The following is a 16,116-nucleotide window of genomic DNA, read 5'->3' as shown; positions in this document are numbered from 1 at the left end:
GGCACTACCAAAGTCAATCTAGCACTACCAGCACTAACTCAGATCTCGTGGAGTATTCTTATCGCGTCCTAACTAAATCAATCCTAGTAGCTAACTAGTCAGTGCCTGACTAGTACACTAAGCTCAGCCTTATGCCCAACATCCACTCCAAAGAACAAAGATTAATGTCAAATACTGGTGCAAATCGGACCGGCTAACACCGACGCCGAGCCACCGCGCCCTCTCATTCGCCCTACACGCCCACCCTAACCCAAACAGGCACATCGGAGCAGTCGCGAGTCCGCGGAGTGTCTGGTCCTAAATTCCGGCCGATACGAAAAGGGGCGTGAGCGAGGCTGTCAGTAGAATAAGCAGTCTTACCATTTGAACAGCATTTTTCTTTCCGTCACTTCCCGCTCACCCTCACCCCCAATTAACTCTTCTCTCTTACATGATCTAAATCAGACGAAAAGCGGGATAAGTAAAGTATGGCAGATACCTCGGCCCAATTACCCCAAGCTTCGGCGGGTACGCCGTCAGGAACGACACGACGCCGACGGACGATGGTGGAGGTACAGATAACGAACCATGCAAATGGAAATGGACATGCGAAAGGAGATTCCACTTCGAAGAGCTATGTGACAAAATCAGACCGAAAACGCCCCCTCCTCCGCCGCCTCAAAAAACGCGCCATCAAACACACCTGGCTAAGCCCACTCATCCTCCTCCTCGCAATCCTCTCCCTCTACGCCATCAACCCGACCGAATCAAATTTCCTGCATCGATTCATCTTTCTCTCCTACGCATATCCGTCCACCCCCAATGGCGACGCCCAACATCACGAAATCCAAGTTCTCTACGGAAAAGGAAAATGGGACCTCGCCTTTGTAACCTTCTACACAACCCTCCTCACATTCACGCGCGAATTCATAATGCAAGAACTCCTCGCCCCCTTCGCGAAATCGCGCTTCGCGGCAATCCCGAAGACAAAACAGCTCCGCTGCATGGAACAGATGTACACGGCGCTGTACTTTGCCTTCGCCGGTCCGGCGGGGTTATATGTTATGCGGCAAACGAGTGTTTGGTATTTTCGCACTGCGGGCATGTACGAGGAATTCCCGCATAAACTCCTACCGGGTGTCGAGAAGTTTTATTATCTTTTCGAGGCGGCGTATTGGGCTCAGCAGGCGCTTGTTATGATACTTGGGCTTGAGAAGCCGAGGAAGGATTTTAGGGAACTGGTGTTGCATCATATTGTTACGCTGGCGCTTGTGGGGTTGAGTTATTGGTTTCATTTTACCAGGATCGGGGTGGCGGTTTATCTTACGCATGATATTAGTGATTTTTTTCTGGCTGTGAGTTGATTTCCGGTTGGAGATCGTCATTGTTGGATTTTGCTAATGTGTGCACTTGCAGGTCTCAAAAACATTCCACTACCTCAATTCCGACTGGATTATCCCATTCTATGCATCTAGCGTGGTATCGTGGATTTACCTGCGGCATTATCTCAATCTCCATATCCTCTTCTCGGTCCTGACGGAGTTTAGGACGATCGGGCCTTATGAGCTGAATTGGGAGACGGAGCAGTATAAGTGTTGGATTTCGAATGTTATTACCTTTATCCTTCTGGCGATGTTGCAGGCGTTGAATCTTTTTTGGCTGTACTGCCTCCTACGCAGTGCGTGGAAATTTGTTGTTTATGGGGTTAGGAAGGATGATCGGTCCGAGGATGAGGAGGAGGATGGGGAGGGGAAAGAGTTATTTCCCGTGGGATTGAGATGTATCAATGATCAATGATGGGATGATGATTTTGGGATGGAGGGTTGTGAGAAATTGCTGGAACGAGGCGAAGATGGGCATTCATGTATGATAATGACACGCGGTTCTTATGTGAACCCGTGTACTATAATGACTAACTAATTTAGTCTGTAATAGCTAGTTAACTATAATCTACCTAAACTCCAGGCCAAGATCTGTAGACGAGAGTATGAAATTAGTTAGACAGGGCATCTCAATCGTAGAGCTATTTTGATGCGATATCAGCCCTGGCTTCGACACAAACCATCCGGTACATGAATATATTATTATAGAACTGATTCGTGGTAATGACCTACAAATCCCTAACCCTTTGGAAAAAGTTGAAACATAGATGTGAAGTGAATTGACTATATACACTCAATAATCATCGACAAACGCCAGGTTTTCACGACGCCGAAGCAAACAGCTTCTAATATCAAAAAGAAAAACAGGGAACTGGTGGATTCAAACAGTCATCAAGGAAAGGGAAAAGCCCGAAGGAAAAGAAAATGACAAGGAAGGACATATGTTCATAGCGAGCTACCAACCCACCCAGGATAGGATACATTCCCACGGATTGTGTGAGGATAGCTGAAAAAAAGACTCAAGCGCAAGCAAAAACCACAACCGCTGCACACGACTATACCCTCCGCCCGACATTATCGGAAGAAGGTATAAGCGGCAACGTCGGCTCAACAGGATCCGCAAATGGTGATCGCGGCGGCTGATCCGCAAACGGCGACCGGGGCGGTTCATGGTGGTTATACCCCGCGCCCACGTGTCCGGGATCCCAGCGGGATTCCGAGGGAGTTGGATTTGAGGGGTCCCAGCGGCTGCGGACGCTGCCGTTGCTCTGGGCCCAGGGGGAGGCCGGGCGGTCGTCACCGATCGGTGAAGGGCGGATGGCTTTTTCGAGCGGGAGGAGCTCGGTGTTGAGGCGGTTGTCGGTTTGGGACATGCGGAAGGAGTCCCGGTTGTCGGAGAGACGGTGGTATTGGGCCGTCGGCTCTTTGAGGCGGAATGCGTAGAAGAAGGAGATGAGGAGGAAGACGATAAGTGTGATTGTGAAGATCGCGTTCATGAAGAAGAAAATGATTGTGACGACGCCGGAGACGATGTTCGGTTGGTTGAAGACGTTGGAGAAGATGAGCATGCAGATGCCAGATACGAAGTTGATGGCGGATGCGGCGATGCTGAAGCTGTTGGCCTTTTTGTCCATATAGGGGCGGATCACGGAGGTGGCGATCAGAAATGCGGCTTCCAGGACCAAGATTAGGACGGCTTGCGCGGTTGCGCTCTCCTGGACGAAGGCCACGATGACTCCCTTGATCAGGATGTAGGCGAGCATCGGCGCGATGAAGTAGTAGCATTGGGCTTTGTAGTGCACGTAGAGGAAGCCCCATTTGGTGAGACAGGCGGGGTCGGAGTAGAGGGTGTAGGTGGGGTTTTCATTCAAGGCTCTCGAGGCGCGCGCGCGTTGGAAGACCTTGAAGGTGGCGAAACCCAGGGCGGCGCTGGTAGTGAGGAACATCACGATCGCGAGGATGATTTCGGCGGCCGAGTCACGGTGATACAGCTCCCAGAGGCCCAACGAACAAAATTGCGGATAGGACAGCATTGCCAGTCGGTAGATGTTGCCGCGCATGTAGCCTTTCCATTCGGTGCCGCCGCTGAGCGCGTTGTTCAGCTTGGCGCTGTTGGCTTTCTTGGAGATGGCTGGCAGGGCGAACTTGATAATGACCAGCGTGATCATCATGAGGATCATGACAAAGTAGAAGACCAGGTACGAGGTCATGAAGATGTTGGTCGGTTCAATGTCGGATCGGTAACCCATTCGCTCAATTCCCTTCAACAGTATCTCTTCCCCGCCGCCCACATCGGGCAGTTTGCGCTTGACGATATTCGCGGATCGCTTCAGGAGAGCGACCGAGACCGACTCTTCCTGCGTCATCACGTCCGAGGGCGTTCCGCCCGTTGCACGCTGGAACCAGGTGGCAATGGTCTGCAGAAATTCGGCATGCACGACACCCACCGTCCATTGGAAGTCCTGCGTCCAGTTGCGGGCGAGTGGTCGGAAGTCCATTGCAAGCATGCCGTACATGGCTTGGCTTTGCAGAAAACCCAGCAGTAGCATGGTACGGAACGAGACGTGTGTGGCGATGTTCGAATAACCGAGAATCGAGAGGACGACGCTGGTGAGCAGGCCCAGACCGACGATCACGCCGATGGCCCAGCCGACCCCTGATACGTAGACCGAGTAGTTGTTGGTGACGGGGGCTTCGATACAGGAGACGAGTTCATCGGTGCCGTATTTGACGACGCTGACGCGTACGAGACAGTCGAGATCGGGGACATAGTAGGCGATGGCTAGGGAAGTCAGCGACGGAGTCTGGGTATTTCGCGGTTTTACGATCGGCGGAATGCGATGGGAAGCCGCGATCACCGGAAATCAAGTGGGCGAGCTGCTGGAGAAAAAAACTCACTGGGAATAATATCGAGAGCCGAGTCGGACAAGGTCATGGGCGACCAGGGCACCGGCATTTTGCCCTTGGCCATGGGGCAGAGGTTGGCGATCTTGAGGTCGCAGGGGTCGAGGCTGTAGCGAGTGATGTTGTAACCGTAGGCGAAGAGGTCGACGTTGAACATGACCTTGCCATCGTATCCCAAATGGCCGTCATATTCCAACCAGACCTTCTTTTCGGCGGGCAGCACATTGACCGTGATCTTGTCGGTCTGAATCAGGTCATCGTCGGAACAGGAGGTGACATAGTTGGCCTGCAGCAATTTCTCGGCGGAGACGGGGATGCAACAGAGAGCGACAAGGCCAGCCAGCAGGCCTGGCACGAATCTCATGGTGTGAATTCAAAAACGAGTGGCAGCCAAAAAAAATTGGCGGGTGGTGAGGCGAGGAGAGGTGAGGTCGGGGTTGGCGAAGGTTGAAGGTTGGAGGATCGAGGGTCGAGATTCGGCGGAGTGATCGGGCCAGGGGCAGCCCCCCAAGGCACCCAAGGCAGTAAGATTTTAACGAGAAAATTGGACCCGGGGGGTGAACGGTCGATCAGGGCTCCGCATGAACGGTGACACTGCCACTGAGCCTTGTTTCAGATGTACGAAATGAGGAGTGGGGCGGTGGCTACATTAACTGAGCATGCACATTGTAGGACTAGTATAATGCCCTAAGAGAGACTACTTGAGGTAAAGTCGGATGCCCGAATGCAGTAGAGGCGTAGAGGCGTATTCGTACAACACCATTATTGCACGAGCACCGCGATTCAGTAGGTATGGGTATACACTGTAGACACGTCGAGGCTATCCCTCCTCGCAGTCCACGTACTCTTGGCCAGGCGGCCCAGGGGACAATCATGCCTCTCTCAGATCCAACACGCAATCCATCCATCCTGGAGCGAATTGGGATTGACAAGAGGTCGACGACGCAGGCAACCATTCTTCGTCACATCTAGCAGAAGGTATGTAGTACCTCACAACTATGATGATGTTTAAGAGTATCCCCTGTCACACTCAGATACTCTGGCTGATTCTCCCACTGCACTGCGTTCTATTAGCCAGCACACGAACGCAGGGTCCTGGACCCCCCGGCTGACGAGTCCAGCGGATTTCGTGCTTGCGGACGGCCGTCGTGAATGGTTGAGAGGAGAAGAAGCGGAGTTGGGCGGGACGCGGTGGGCCCGATGAGCTCAGCAGGCCCACCTGCGCTTTTTTTGGGTGGCGATTACATACGCACCATACAGTGTAAACATGCATACTACGTACATATAGTATTGTATGTATGGACTGGAGAATACACTGTCTACGTTGGGCAAGTCGAGCGATGTAGATGCAGGCGGAAGCACGATGGATGTAGGAACTCAACTCCATCCCCTTTTAGCTTTCATGTCCCATGGGGTTGGGTGGGGGGCTGTGCAGTTTAATATTATTGAGAACATTCGCGTGGTTCGGTGGGGAATTCTTGGGGGGGGTAGTTTATTTCTTTGATGCTGCCGAGACCCATGTCAAAAGCATATGGCTGTAAAGTGTAAATGCTGTCCAAAGTACTCTCTAAGAAAAGCGAATCCCCTGACTGGGATCCCACGTCCCTCCCTGCCCGCGAGCAGCAGGCGCTGCACTCGGTGCATTCGCGACCGGAGGCACAGCAGCCGCTGAATTAAAGCGCACCCCCATGTTTGGCGTCCACATGCCCGGCCCCGGTCCAGGGCTTTGCACGGCCGGCGGCACCGCGGCGCGCAAGGGCTGCGGCGCCGTCAGAGGGGCCGCTTCAGGACGGTGGACGGTTGGAGGGGGAGCCTGCGTTGGCGGCTGCGAGGGAGCGGAGGAATATGTAGGGGAGTGGTGCGGGCGCGTAGGCTGGGTCTGACGCAGGTGCGGCTGAGTGATGTGTAACGAGGCCATGGCCGTGACGTTAGAGATGTCCCTGGAATGCGTCAGTATGGGGTTTACAATCACAATGATCTTCGATGGTGTCGATCATGCGAGGGACAGGGGACGTACGCTTCCAGTTGGCTCGCTTCCATGCGCCGCTGGTGCACAAAGGCCTTTGCGTCGTCGCGGAAGCGAGCCACGATTTTCGCGAGGTCGTTGTAGAATTTCCGGCCGACGTCCAGGTTCGAGATGATTTCCTTGTACTTCAGATACCCGTTCTCGAGGTCTTGGAGGGCTGTCTCCCGCTCTTTGGTGGAGGCGTCGCCCTTGTGTGCCCGCGTGAACGCTTTGTTCGCCTCGCGAACCTGATCGGCGACTTGCTCCTGATCCTTCCATTCCTGAGCCAGCATGTCGCGGTCCGAGTCGTACAGCCGCAATTGCGCTTCGAAGAGGTCTTCGAATTGGCTGGCTTGGATCGCCTGCATGGGGAATTCGCGTTCCAGACGGGCCGTCTCTTTCAGTAGGGCGGGATCTATACCAGACAGACAAATTAGCAAATGCGAGCCAACCAGCAGATACGACTGATTCCCGATGTCATCCAGCAGATACTTACGAATATCATCACCCCTCGCCTTATCCTTCCACCCCTGAATCCGTCGCTTCCGCCGATTCTCCATCCGACTAACCTCACTCAGACAGCTGCGCAACTTGATACTCTCCCTCTCCACTTCGGGCGGAATAGCCGCACGGCGACTGCTAGGAACATACGATTCGAGATCCCGATTCGACCCTGTCAACACCAAAAATACAGACTCAGAGTCGCGCAGTTTGCGCTCGACGAGATCATCGCTGTTCTGCGCAGAGGTGAAGTACCCATTGATCTCGATCTGCGAATTATAGATCTTCGGTGCCGCCGCCTCCGATTTCTCGCGTGTCCATCGGTCCGTACCGTATTTGTGGCGCGCGGCATCGTCTTCGGCCTTTTCGGCGGCTAGCAATTCAACACCTTCGTTGTAGACTGCGCGATCGTTGCCTTTTATCCTGGCTGTGTCTTGCACCGAGCGGCGGAGGCGGTTTAGGCCGTCTTGTTGGCGCATTTCTTCGGCGTGGGAGACGAGGGCTGGTGGGAGGCCGAGTGGTTTTTCGAGGGCTTGCAGGGAGCCGGGTAGGTTCAGTGATGAGAGGAGACTGCAGGCTAAATGTTAGTGGATTGAAAGATACAAAGAATGGGGGGAAAACATACTCGCGCAGCTTATCCGTCATAGACTCCAACTCCCCAATCAACGACTCATTTACCAATCGATCCCGACGGTCCGAGTAGATGCTAGCAGCAATATGCACCGCATACGGCACCAACTTGGCAAACAACGGCTGACCCAGCGGCCCATTCTCCCCAAGCATGGAAATGGCATCCGTAACCTGCGAAGGCGCCTTGGAAGCAACCATGCTGGCCCGGTCAAGCGTTTTCAGCTCTGACTTGGGCGGCACGGGACTCAAATAGATAATATCATTGTCCTTCTCGGCGCGCTTCAAGTCCTCCGCAACGCGACTCTTGAGTCCGTTCAAGTCGCCCTGTACAATCCGATTCACCCACCGCGACTCCTTCAGTCCTTCATTCACACAGTTCAAACTATCCCGTAACCGCGCCACCTCCTCGCCGTACCTGCGCTTCTCAAGACAGTCGAGCGACTGTCTGTACTGCGCCGCTGCTGCGAAATGGTGGTTCTTTGCTGTCATGTGGTGGATCCACTCTGTGCTAATCGCATTTGACTTGACGGCCGAGTCGCCCGCGTCTCCGTAGAAATCAGATACCTTTGCCGCAAGCCGGGCAATCGACGCATCCTTCAATCCGTCTTTCACGGCCTTTTGCCAGAAACATTCTTGGCCCTGCGCGAGGAGGAGCTGCTCTAGACTCAACAGTGTCATTTCGTCCATGTCTTCCGGCGGGGAGGTGCGGAGGTCGGGGATGATGTCGGTTCGGAGGTGGTTGAGGACTCCAGCCGCCTGGCAGGAATAGTTGCAGGCTTGCTTGAGTCCGTCGGCGGTGGTCCGATTAAGCGCGTAGGCGAGCTGCGAGTACAGCGCCGCGAGATTGAAAAGGATGTTTGCGAGTTCGAAACGGAGGTTGTTTTGTGAGACTATCGTGGCGTGCTGGTCAGTACTGAAATTTCTTTGAACCGAAATTTACCCCTCCATCACCCTCTAAACAAACTTACTAGGTCGAGTCGCATTAAACCCTAAAGCTGGGTACCACGAAAAATCGACTCCGACCTGGAGAAGCTCATGTTAGCCTTTTTAATGTTGTAAGATGTCCTGGCAAGCTCACATCAATCGGAAACTTCCCGCCGAGCCATTTCAACTGCGCCGCATACGTGACCAGCCTGCTAACCCCGCTGACATGCGGTTCCTGGACGTTGATCGCTTCGGTGCGGAGCTTGTCGATGATCATCAGGTCGTCCGCGAACATGTCTGGGCGCTGGTCATATTTGGAGGAGATGTACTGCGTGATCGCATCGGTCAGTGAGACCGTGTGCGAGCGCCGGAACGGGAGCTGGAGAATATTGCTAGCAAGGAGAGTGTGTAGTTAGCTTCATGATCTTGCTTTGGCACCGAGGTTGTCATGGGCAGCTGGACTTACGACGCCATTGTCAAGGCAGACCTGAGGAGCACCTGTGAGAGGAAGAAGTCCGTTTGTTGACCGGAGAAAGTTGCCCAACCCCCACCCCGGCAACGGGCATGACGTGTGTGCGCCTGAGGCATCAACTCCCCACACTGCATTTGGTGTATTTGATATTTCTAGGCTACCCTAGGTACCTTAGGATACCGTTCGTATATTATCTATATATCTATATCTAGTAATTTCCTACGATAGTACAGCTACGAGGTCACGATCATACCGTCATAAATCTCCTATTGATGAAGAGCCCCAGCTCATCCATGATATATACATGAAATAGGAGCCGAATGAAATAAAACAAATATTCATAATGTTGCATAACATCTCACCACTGATTTCCACCCAACAGCACCCCGATCATGGTGAGGTGCGATCGACCATCGACCACTTAGGCCGGCAGCTCATCGATGCGCGCCTTGATGTATTCGAAAATACTGAGAAGAATCATGTTGTTCACACCGGTGCGAATGAGAATGATCGAGAGTCCTTTGTACATGCTCGATTTAGCCACCGCAATGGACGCCTCGCCGATCTCCTTGGACTTGCCGAGGAGGACGCTCTGTGCACGGGTCTTGCGCGTGTCCAGGGGGTAGGTCTATATATAAAGATCATTAGAAATTAGATCCATCTCACCTTCATTGTAGGGGAAACTTACACAGAACCACGGCAGTGTACTGCAGATCGCACCGGCAATCATGGGCGCGCCAAAGGGGGACTTGCCTTCGCCCAGTTCTTTAGCGGCGACTTGCTTGACGGTCTCGTAGATGCCAAAGTACAGCGCGGTGCCGACGGCGTCGCGCATCGCGTGCAGCCTGAAGCCCGTGTACAGACCGAAGAATCCGTGGCGCTTGACGATTTGGTTGATGGCCTGGATCGTGCCGAGGCGCGGCTTGTGGCGGAGCGAGGGGTTGCGGGAGGCGTTGGGGTCAGCCATTGCGCGGTTAGAGACGAGGACGGAAGTCTGGACGACATTCTTGGCCAGTTCAAAGGGGCCTATCGTCGGTCAGTGATTTTGGGCGGGATTATCTGCATTGTTGTTGACGGCTTACAGGCAAGAGGAGAAGCCACGAGGCCGGCGAAGAGACCGGCGCCCGTGAACATGAAGATTCCTGCAGCCGTGGGCGTGCTGCCGGGCTTCTTGTACTCGTCCAGCGGTGACTTGCCAGTGAGGCTTTTGAACGTGTCGTCGATCCGGTGCTTGAATGAGTTGTAGATGGTGAAGTTGACTACGCGGACGGCGGTCACACTGGCCAGCGGTGGGAGGCATCCTGGACCGTGTTAATAGTTCATCGGCGAGTATCGTTGGATTCGGGTACTCACCAGCTACGTAGCCACGAGGGCCTTCAGTGCGCCATAGGTAACGGACGCATTGGAAGACGTTCTTGAAGTTGTGGCTAAACAATCGTCAGCTCCATTCAGAGGTATTGAAGACGGACTGTACTCACGTTTGCATGCGGGTTTTGATGTTCTCTAGTGGAGTCACCGCCAGGGTCGCGCAGACAGTCGAGGTCGCCGAAGCCACCTGGGTCTTGTATCTCTTTAGGAGTCGGTTGCGGGTGGGCTCGTCCATGATCCAGGCGTTGTTGGCCGACATGACGGGCGATGCGTTGGAAGAGGGAGAAGAAAAGGGTGCATGTTCAGAGGTTTTATCTATAGTCATGCCTGATGGTTTCCATTGGGGCCAATGGCGGAATCAATCAGGACGGTAGATACCTTGTCGGAAGCGGCTGTCTGTTGAGTTGCTGGTAGACACGTCCGAGAATATAGGCACCGCTGGTAGCAGTTGTGATGCTTGGAGTAAGACTGCAATTTACTCGTACTTCAGTAGGCAGGTGGGCGAATGTTAGGCTGGGGAACCCTATGGAACGCAAAGCGGCCTCTCAATGTTCAGAGTCGACCGTTCGGCGTCCCACAATTATCCATTCAGCGGACCGTGTCAGCCCTGTATTTCCAATCTCGCTGTATATCCAATGATCCCGCGGATCTGGGGTGTCGAGGTCGTGATATGTGGTGGGTAGTGGTCGTGGCAGTGGCGGGGGGGAGGGGGATTTCGATCGCTTGACCGGATATCTGTGAGCTCCAAATAAGCAGAAAAGCTGAAGCTGAACCCCGTAATACACGCACACAATCAAGGCCAGCGCCTTCGGGTGATTGGGAGATCTGCACAGCTGTGTATGTACTGAACTGCAGCCCTCGACACGCACGGGCAGTCTCGAGGTGTGTCGGTCGCAAGAACTCGGGAGCGTCGCTGGGCCCGCGTTAATCCCGACGACCCGCTTGGCGAGAGTCCTGCTACTCCCCGAAAGGCCTCTGGAGCAGCTACTTACCACGATCCGATCCTCGCAATGCTTTCGGGCGTGCAGTGACGAGGAGAAGAGGAGGTTGAATGACATGTGGGCCGAGCTTTTCAGTCGCCTCGATGCGGTTTAGGGCGAGACCAGTGACGTCGTCGTGAGGGCTAAAACTACGACCAGATTATGCGCGCGCAGATGGACATGTATTGTATACACCCCAAGTACAATTGGGGTCATCTGGTAAAACAGTTTATGTAATTATGAATTCAGGAGAGTACTTGTTCCTGCTGTGATTCCGGCCGTGCTGTTGCAGGCTTGTCCGTACTGCCAGTTTGGCCGTTTTGAGCTGAGCTCCCAATGCACTCAACGCGGGGATCAGCTGTCCCTCCTTGACACAAATCAAAGAGAGCTCGTTCCCTGTGTCCGGCCTACGGGAAAGTCATGATCGCCCGAGCTCCATGACCACGGATCTGTACACTATAGTAGTACCCTAGGGTGTGTAATGAATGATATCCATCCCCTCGATCCGCTCCGCTTTGATGGTTCCTTGCGGCCGCCTCGCACAACTGCATTCACTCCCCACCAATCGTGGTGCTATGGTAGTGCGAAAGAGCCCTGGGAATGAATGGAATGAAACGCTCTTGTTGCCTGACGACTCGGAAATTCCAGACCCAGGTCGATCCCTTCACCATGCTGATTGGGGAGCGCCTGCAGATCATGGAGACTGTCTCCGGCCGAGCGGGAGATCTGAGGGTAACGGGCTGTTCGTGGATCCATCCATCGCCTCTCGAACTAGGATGATGTTATCGCGCGGGAAAGGTCTCAAAGAGTCTGGGGTCCTTGGGGAACGAAACCCTAGGGTTGAGCCGATGACATACCTTGCACCTGCTTCATTGCTGCCCTTGGATGTTAAAGAATCCGATGGGGGCAGGATGGGGGGTGAAGGTTCGCTGCTCATTTTGTATGTTTAGTGAGATAACACACTTTTGGGAGAAGGAACATTGCTGGGAAATTCAATTGCCTCAAGTGTGACCGGGGAGGAGTGAGGATATGCAGAGGAAGGGAGGGATATCCGGGGATCTTCACGTGCCACATTCACACATGCCCGTGTCCCAACGCGACACGAGAGAGAAAATCCCAAGTAGCCGACTCGACAGAAAATAAGAAAAACCGGAGGAAAACCAGCCTACCATAAAGGAACTCCGGGGTAGCCACGATCTCCCGTTATGCCAGATTTGTGCAACCGTCGGCTGGCGCATCCTCGGGACTTGTTCGACCTCGGTCGGCGCCCCCGCAAACCGCTCTCCACCCGTGACGCGCCTTATATATGCGGGCGGGCATCCCCAGCTTTGAGATATTGCACATATTCCCTCTCCTTCCCCAGATATCCACCAAAATGGTCAAAAAGCAGACAAGCCCCGCCTACGTCTTGGGCGTGGGCATGACCAAGTTCATTAAGCCGCGCGGTAAAGTCGACTACAACGAGCTGGGCTACGAGGCCGGTATCAAGGCTCTGCTCGATGCAAAAATCACATACGACGACGTCGACCAGGGAGTCGCCTGCTATGTCTATGGCGACAGCACCTGTGGCCAGCGCGTCTTCTACCAATTCGGTCTGACCAATATCCCCATCTACAATGTCAACAACAACTGCTCGACCGGCTCGACTGGTCTCGCCATGGCCCGCACGATGGTCTCTCACGGCGCCGCGGACTGCGTGCTCGTCGTCGGCTTCGAGAAGATGAACCCCGGTAGTTTGCAATCCATGTACAACGATCGCGCCAACCCAACCGGTCTGTTCGGTATGATGATGGCCGAGACTAGGGGTATCACCAATGCGCCCGGTGCTGCGCAGATGTTCGGTAATGCTGGTCGCGAGTATAAGGAGAAGTAAGATAACCACCCCCCTCAACAACACACTACTCGATCAAATCCTAATATTTTGTCTTTGGTAAAGGTACGGCGCCACAAACGAAGACTTCGCCGAAATCGCCCGCATCAACCACGAACACTCCAAGCGCAACCCCTACTCGCAATTCCAGCAAGAATACACCCACGAACAAGTCATGAAATCGCCCATGATCCACGAACCCCTTACCAAGCTGCAATGTTGCCCGACCTCCGACGGCGGCGCCGCCGCCGTCATCGTCTCCCAGGAGTTCCTCGATGCCCGCCCGCATCTAAAGGAGAACGCGATCCTGATCGCCGGCCAGACCCTCGCCTCCGACACCGACCAGGTCTACAACCAGAGCTCGATCGACCTGATGGGCTTCGGCATGTCGCGCTATGCGTGCCGGAAGGCGGTTGCCGAGGCCGGCGTGAATGTTAAGGATATCAAGGTCTGCGAGTTGCATGATTGTTTCTCGGCCAATGAGATGATTACCATTGATGCCCTGGAGCTGTGTGAGCCTGGTAAGGCGCATGAGATGGTGAGGAAGGGGGATATTACCTATGGCGGGAAGATGGTTATTAACCCCTCTGGTGGTCTGATTTCGAAGGGTCACCCGCTTGGTGCGACGGGTATTGCGCAGTGTGCTGAGTTGGTGTGGCATTTGCGTGGCTGGGCGAATAACCGTCTGAAGGATGGGACTGATGCGGCGCTGCAGCATAACCTGGGTCTTGGTGGTGCAGTTGTTGTGACCGTCTACAAGCGTGCTGATGGCAAGGTTGCTGCGGCTGTTCCTTCGGATGTTGTGGCTAAGATTACCGGTCTGGGCTATAACCCTGCTGTTGAGGCTCGCGGGTTCACGGCTGAGCAGGCTAAGTCGGTTGTTAGCCAGAAGCACAGCAGTGAGTATGCGGTTGCGGATGCGCAGGAGCGCGTGTTGGCTCGTTTCTAAAGCGCGCTGCTTGATTTGTACATAGTTTGTAGTATGATAACGACTTATACTTGATTCCCAATAAAGTGTCTTCCCATGTACAAGCCCGGCCCATTTTTTAGATATTTTGATGAATTATGCTATATATATATACAAAAGACACCCCTCTAATGTACAAATCCCTCATGAATGCGTCTCCGCCCAGTCTTCTGGCAGCCGATAATACGGCGGAACCTGATACTGTCCCCAACAAGAACCTGGATTAGGACACTGCAACTGACACCTCCCATACAGGCGACAATAACACTCCTCCGCACTGGGACAAGCCTCCTCATTCAATACATCCAGACGAACCATCCCATCCGCACCAGCCTTCGCAAAAAGAATATGCCATAAATAAGACAAAATCCGCCCAGCAACCTTATCATCCCGGGGGGCAACCCCATCATCCCTACGCACCCGCTCCCCCATCCCATCAAGCAACCACTGCCTTAATGCAACATACTCCTCGCGCGAATGCTGCCAAACCCGCTCACGCGAAACAACAAACTGCGCGCAGCACTGCGACCTTACCGCGTCATTCCGCCCCAGTCGGAGTCGCACGTCCCGAGGCGAGAGCTCCTCCCCGCCGAAGAGGGAGGATAGTGCCGCTGGCAGCGCCATGTCGGATGCTGCGCGCGCGCTCCACGGTGCGACAGCCGACTGCAAGCGCATCTCGAGAGACCCCTGCGCCGGCGCGGAGGGCAGACATGTACTCGTGCTCCAGTCGCAGCGGAGATTGTGGTAGCCGGTCCGGCTGAGGGCGGAGTGGATATCCAGCGCCGAGAGCAGGGCTAGATTATCGTAGTCGGGCGAGTCATTGTGCCAGGCCCAGCGGGAGCCGTGTACGAACACCGCGCCGGATGAAGGGATATTGTCGTAATTGTCGATGATGAATGTGAGGTAGGCCATTGCCTCGTGGCCCCGATTTGCGGGGACTTGGAGAGTTGAAGAGGTTTGGTCGAGGGCGTCGACGTTATACACGCATAATGTGTATTTCTCCGCGAGGGAGTTAAGCCACGAGGCATCGCCGTCGCTGGAGACGCGCGAGACTATGAGGGCAGGCTTGCTGCTTTGTGACTGGAGGTTTGGACATACACCCCGCGACGAGGGGAGGGTGCTTGCCCGTGTTTGATAGCGGATTTTAGTCCAGATGAAGGATTTGCTGTGGGGAGTTGGGCGGTTTAGGTAGAGAATTAGGAAGAGGGTGCAGGCGAAGAAAATGAGTTGGATCAGTGAGCGCTGTACTTTTCGTCTCATTTTTTTTTGGCTGGGACCGTTGGATTGATGGGCGTTGCGCTTGATGCGCGATCGCGATGTTTGGCGGCAAAGGCGGGTGAGTGTGGTTCCATGCCTCAGGCAGGAATTCTCTGCTGTGTGAGGAAGGTTGCTCGAGGGTGAGTCATTTGGGGGTTTGAAATTAATATGGCAATTTCTTTCGTTTCATTAATTTCTATCGCTTTATTCCTTTTCGATTTCAAAGTATCATCACGCGAAATGGCGTTATTTGATCTCTATGGATCTTCAAAGACTTTCATTCCTCAGTTGACCCGCTCCACAAGTGACCCCCGGCCGGTGGTTGTTATGACCTGCGGAATTGCAGGCATGTACTTTCTACTCTCTTTGGTCAATTCATATTAACATCATTGCAGGCTCCGGTAAATCCACGCTTGCAAAATATATCGTCTCAACCTACAACTTGTACCACCGCCTATCGATCGACTCCTGGGTCTACAACCACTATGGACTCTACGGGACAGACTACCCAGCGGAAAGATATAGCGGCTACCAAGAAGAAGCGGAAAGTGCTTTACGTATTGAGCTTGCCTCATTGCTACGGGAAGGTGCCCAGGATGTCGTTCTTGATTTCTCCTTCGCATTCAGAGAAACCAGGGATGAATGGAAACAGCTAGTAGAAGCCTATGGGGGACGATGGGTTCTGCTATATCTTGATGTCGAGGCTGATGAGTTGCGTCGGCGTGTGAGGGCGAGGAACTCTCTCAAAGCGAAAGACGGTGACTCGGCGTTTCCTGTTACTGAAGAAATTCTTGAGGGGTATTTACGCGGCTTTGAAAGGCCGGATCAGGAGGGCGAGGTTGTTCTTCGGATCAAAGGGTGAGGTCTTTGATACTGC

General features: G+C 53.8%; 7 protein-coding genes across 7 annotated transcripts; 3 read left to right on the top strand and 4 right to left on the bottom strand.

The window, feature by feature from the left end:
• Nucleotides 1-467: 467 nt before the first annotated feature.
• Nucleotides 468-1,746, top strand: N7532_007532 (uncharacterized protein; the record flags this gene model as incomplete). The annotated part of the gene is made up of 2 exons (XM_056620025.1): nt 468-1,334; nt 1,396-1,746. Coding segments are annotated over 2 exons (1,218 nt in total), but the record flags the coding sequence as incomplete, so codon positions are not given.
• A 670-nt stretch (nt 1,747-2,416) lies between these two features.
• N7532_007531 (transient receptor potential ion channel family protein) lies at nt 2,417-4,629 on the bottom strand (the record flags this gene model as incomplete). The annotated part of the gene is made up of 2 exons (XM_056620024.1): nt 2,417-4,143; nt 4,260-4,629. 2 exons carry the CDS (start codon nt 4,627-4,629, stop codon nt 2,417-2,419), a joined length of 2,097 nt encoding a protein of 698 aa, XP_056473390.1.
• A 1,203-nt stretch (nt 4,630-5,832) lies between these two features.
• On the bottom strand, nt 5,833-8,931 carry N7532_007530 (putative pH signal transduction protein PalA; the record flags this gene model as incomplete). The annotated part of the gene is made up of 7 exons (XM_056620023.1): nt 5,833-6,205; nt 6,283-6,685; nt 6,767-7,341; nt 7,397-8,291; nt 8,370-8,424; nt 8,480-8,717; nt 8,792-8,931. The coding sequence occupies 7 exons, from the start codon at nt 8,929-8,931 to the stop codon at nt 5,833-5,835; spliced, it is 2,679 nt and encodes an 892-aa protein (XP_056473389.1).
• Nucleotides 8,932-9,218: 287 nt separating this feature from the next.
• N7532_007529 (putative mitochondrial carrier protein) lies at nt 9,219-10,490 on the bottom strand (the record flags this gene model as incomplete). Its single annotated transcript, XM_056620022.1, has 5 exons — nt 9,219-9,425; nt 9,486-9,823; nt 9,880-10,098; nt 10,151-10,224; nt 10,276-10,490. 5 exons carry the CDS (start codon nt 10,488-10,490, stop codon nt 9,219-9,221), a joined length of 1,053 nt encoding a protein of 350 aa, XP_056473388.1.
• Nucleotides 10,491-12,520: 2,030 nt separating this feature from the next.
• Nucleotides 12,521-13,964, top strand: N7532_007528 (putative sterol carrier protein; the record flags this gene model as incomplete). The annotated part of the gene is made up of 2 exons (XM_056620021.1): nt 12,521-13,014; nt 13,082-13,964. The coding sequence occupies 2 exons, from the start codon at nt 12,521-12,523 to the stop codon at nt 13,962-13,964; spliced, it is 1,377 nt and encodes a 458-aa protein (XP_056473387.1).
• Nucleotides 13,965-14,126: 162 nt separating this feature from the next.
• On the bottom strand, nt 14,127-15,242 carry N7532_007527 (DUF3431 domain-containing protein; the record flags this gene model as incomplete). Its single annotated transcript, XM_056620020.1, has 1 exon — nt 14,127-15,242. The coding sequence occupies one exon, from the start codon at nt 15,240-15,242 to the stop codon at nt 14,127-14,129; it is 1,116 nt and encodes a 371-aa protein (XP_056473386.1).
• A 237-nt stretch (nt 15,243-15,479) lies between these two features.
• Nucleotides 15,480-16,101, top strand: N7532_007526 (P-loop nucleotide/nucleoside kinase family protein; the record flags this gene model as incomplete). The annotated part of the gene is made up of 2 exons (XM_056620019.1): nt 15,480-15,585; nt 15,635-16,101. The coding sequence occupies 2 exons, from the start codon at nt 15,480-15,482 to the stop codon at nt 16,099-16,101; spliced, it is 573 nt and encodes a 190-aa protein (XP_056473385.1).
• Nucleotides 16,102-16,116: the final 15 nt, after the last annotated feature.

Source organism: Penicillium argentinense, assembly GCF_028826775.1.
Source record: "Penicillium argentinense strain IBT 30761 chromosome Unknown utg000006l_segment0_segment0, whole genome shotgun sequence".
Lineage (NCBI taxonomy): Eukaryota > Fungi > Ascomycota > Eurotiomycetes > Eurotiales > Aspergillaceae > Penicillium > Penicillium argentinense.
Note: the sequence above shows the minus strand (reverse complement) of the source record. Positions and strands in the feature narration are given on the sequence as shown.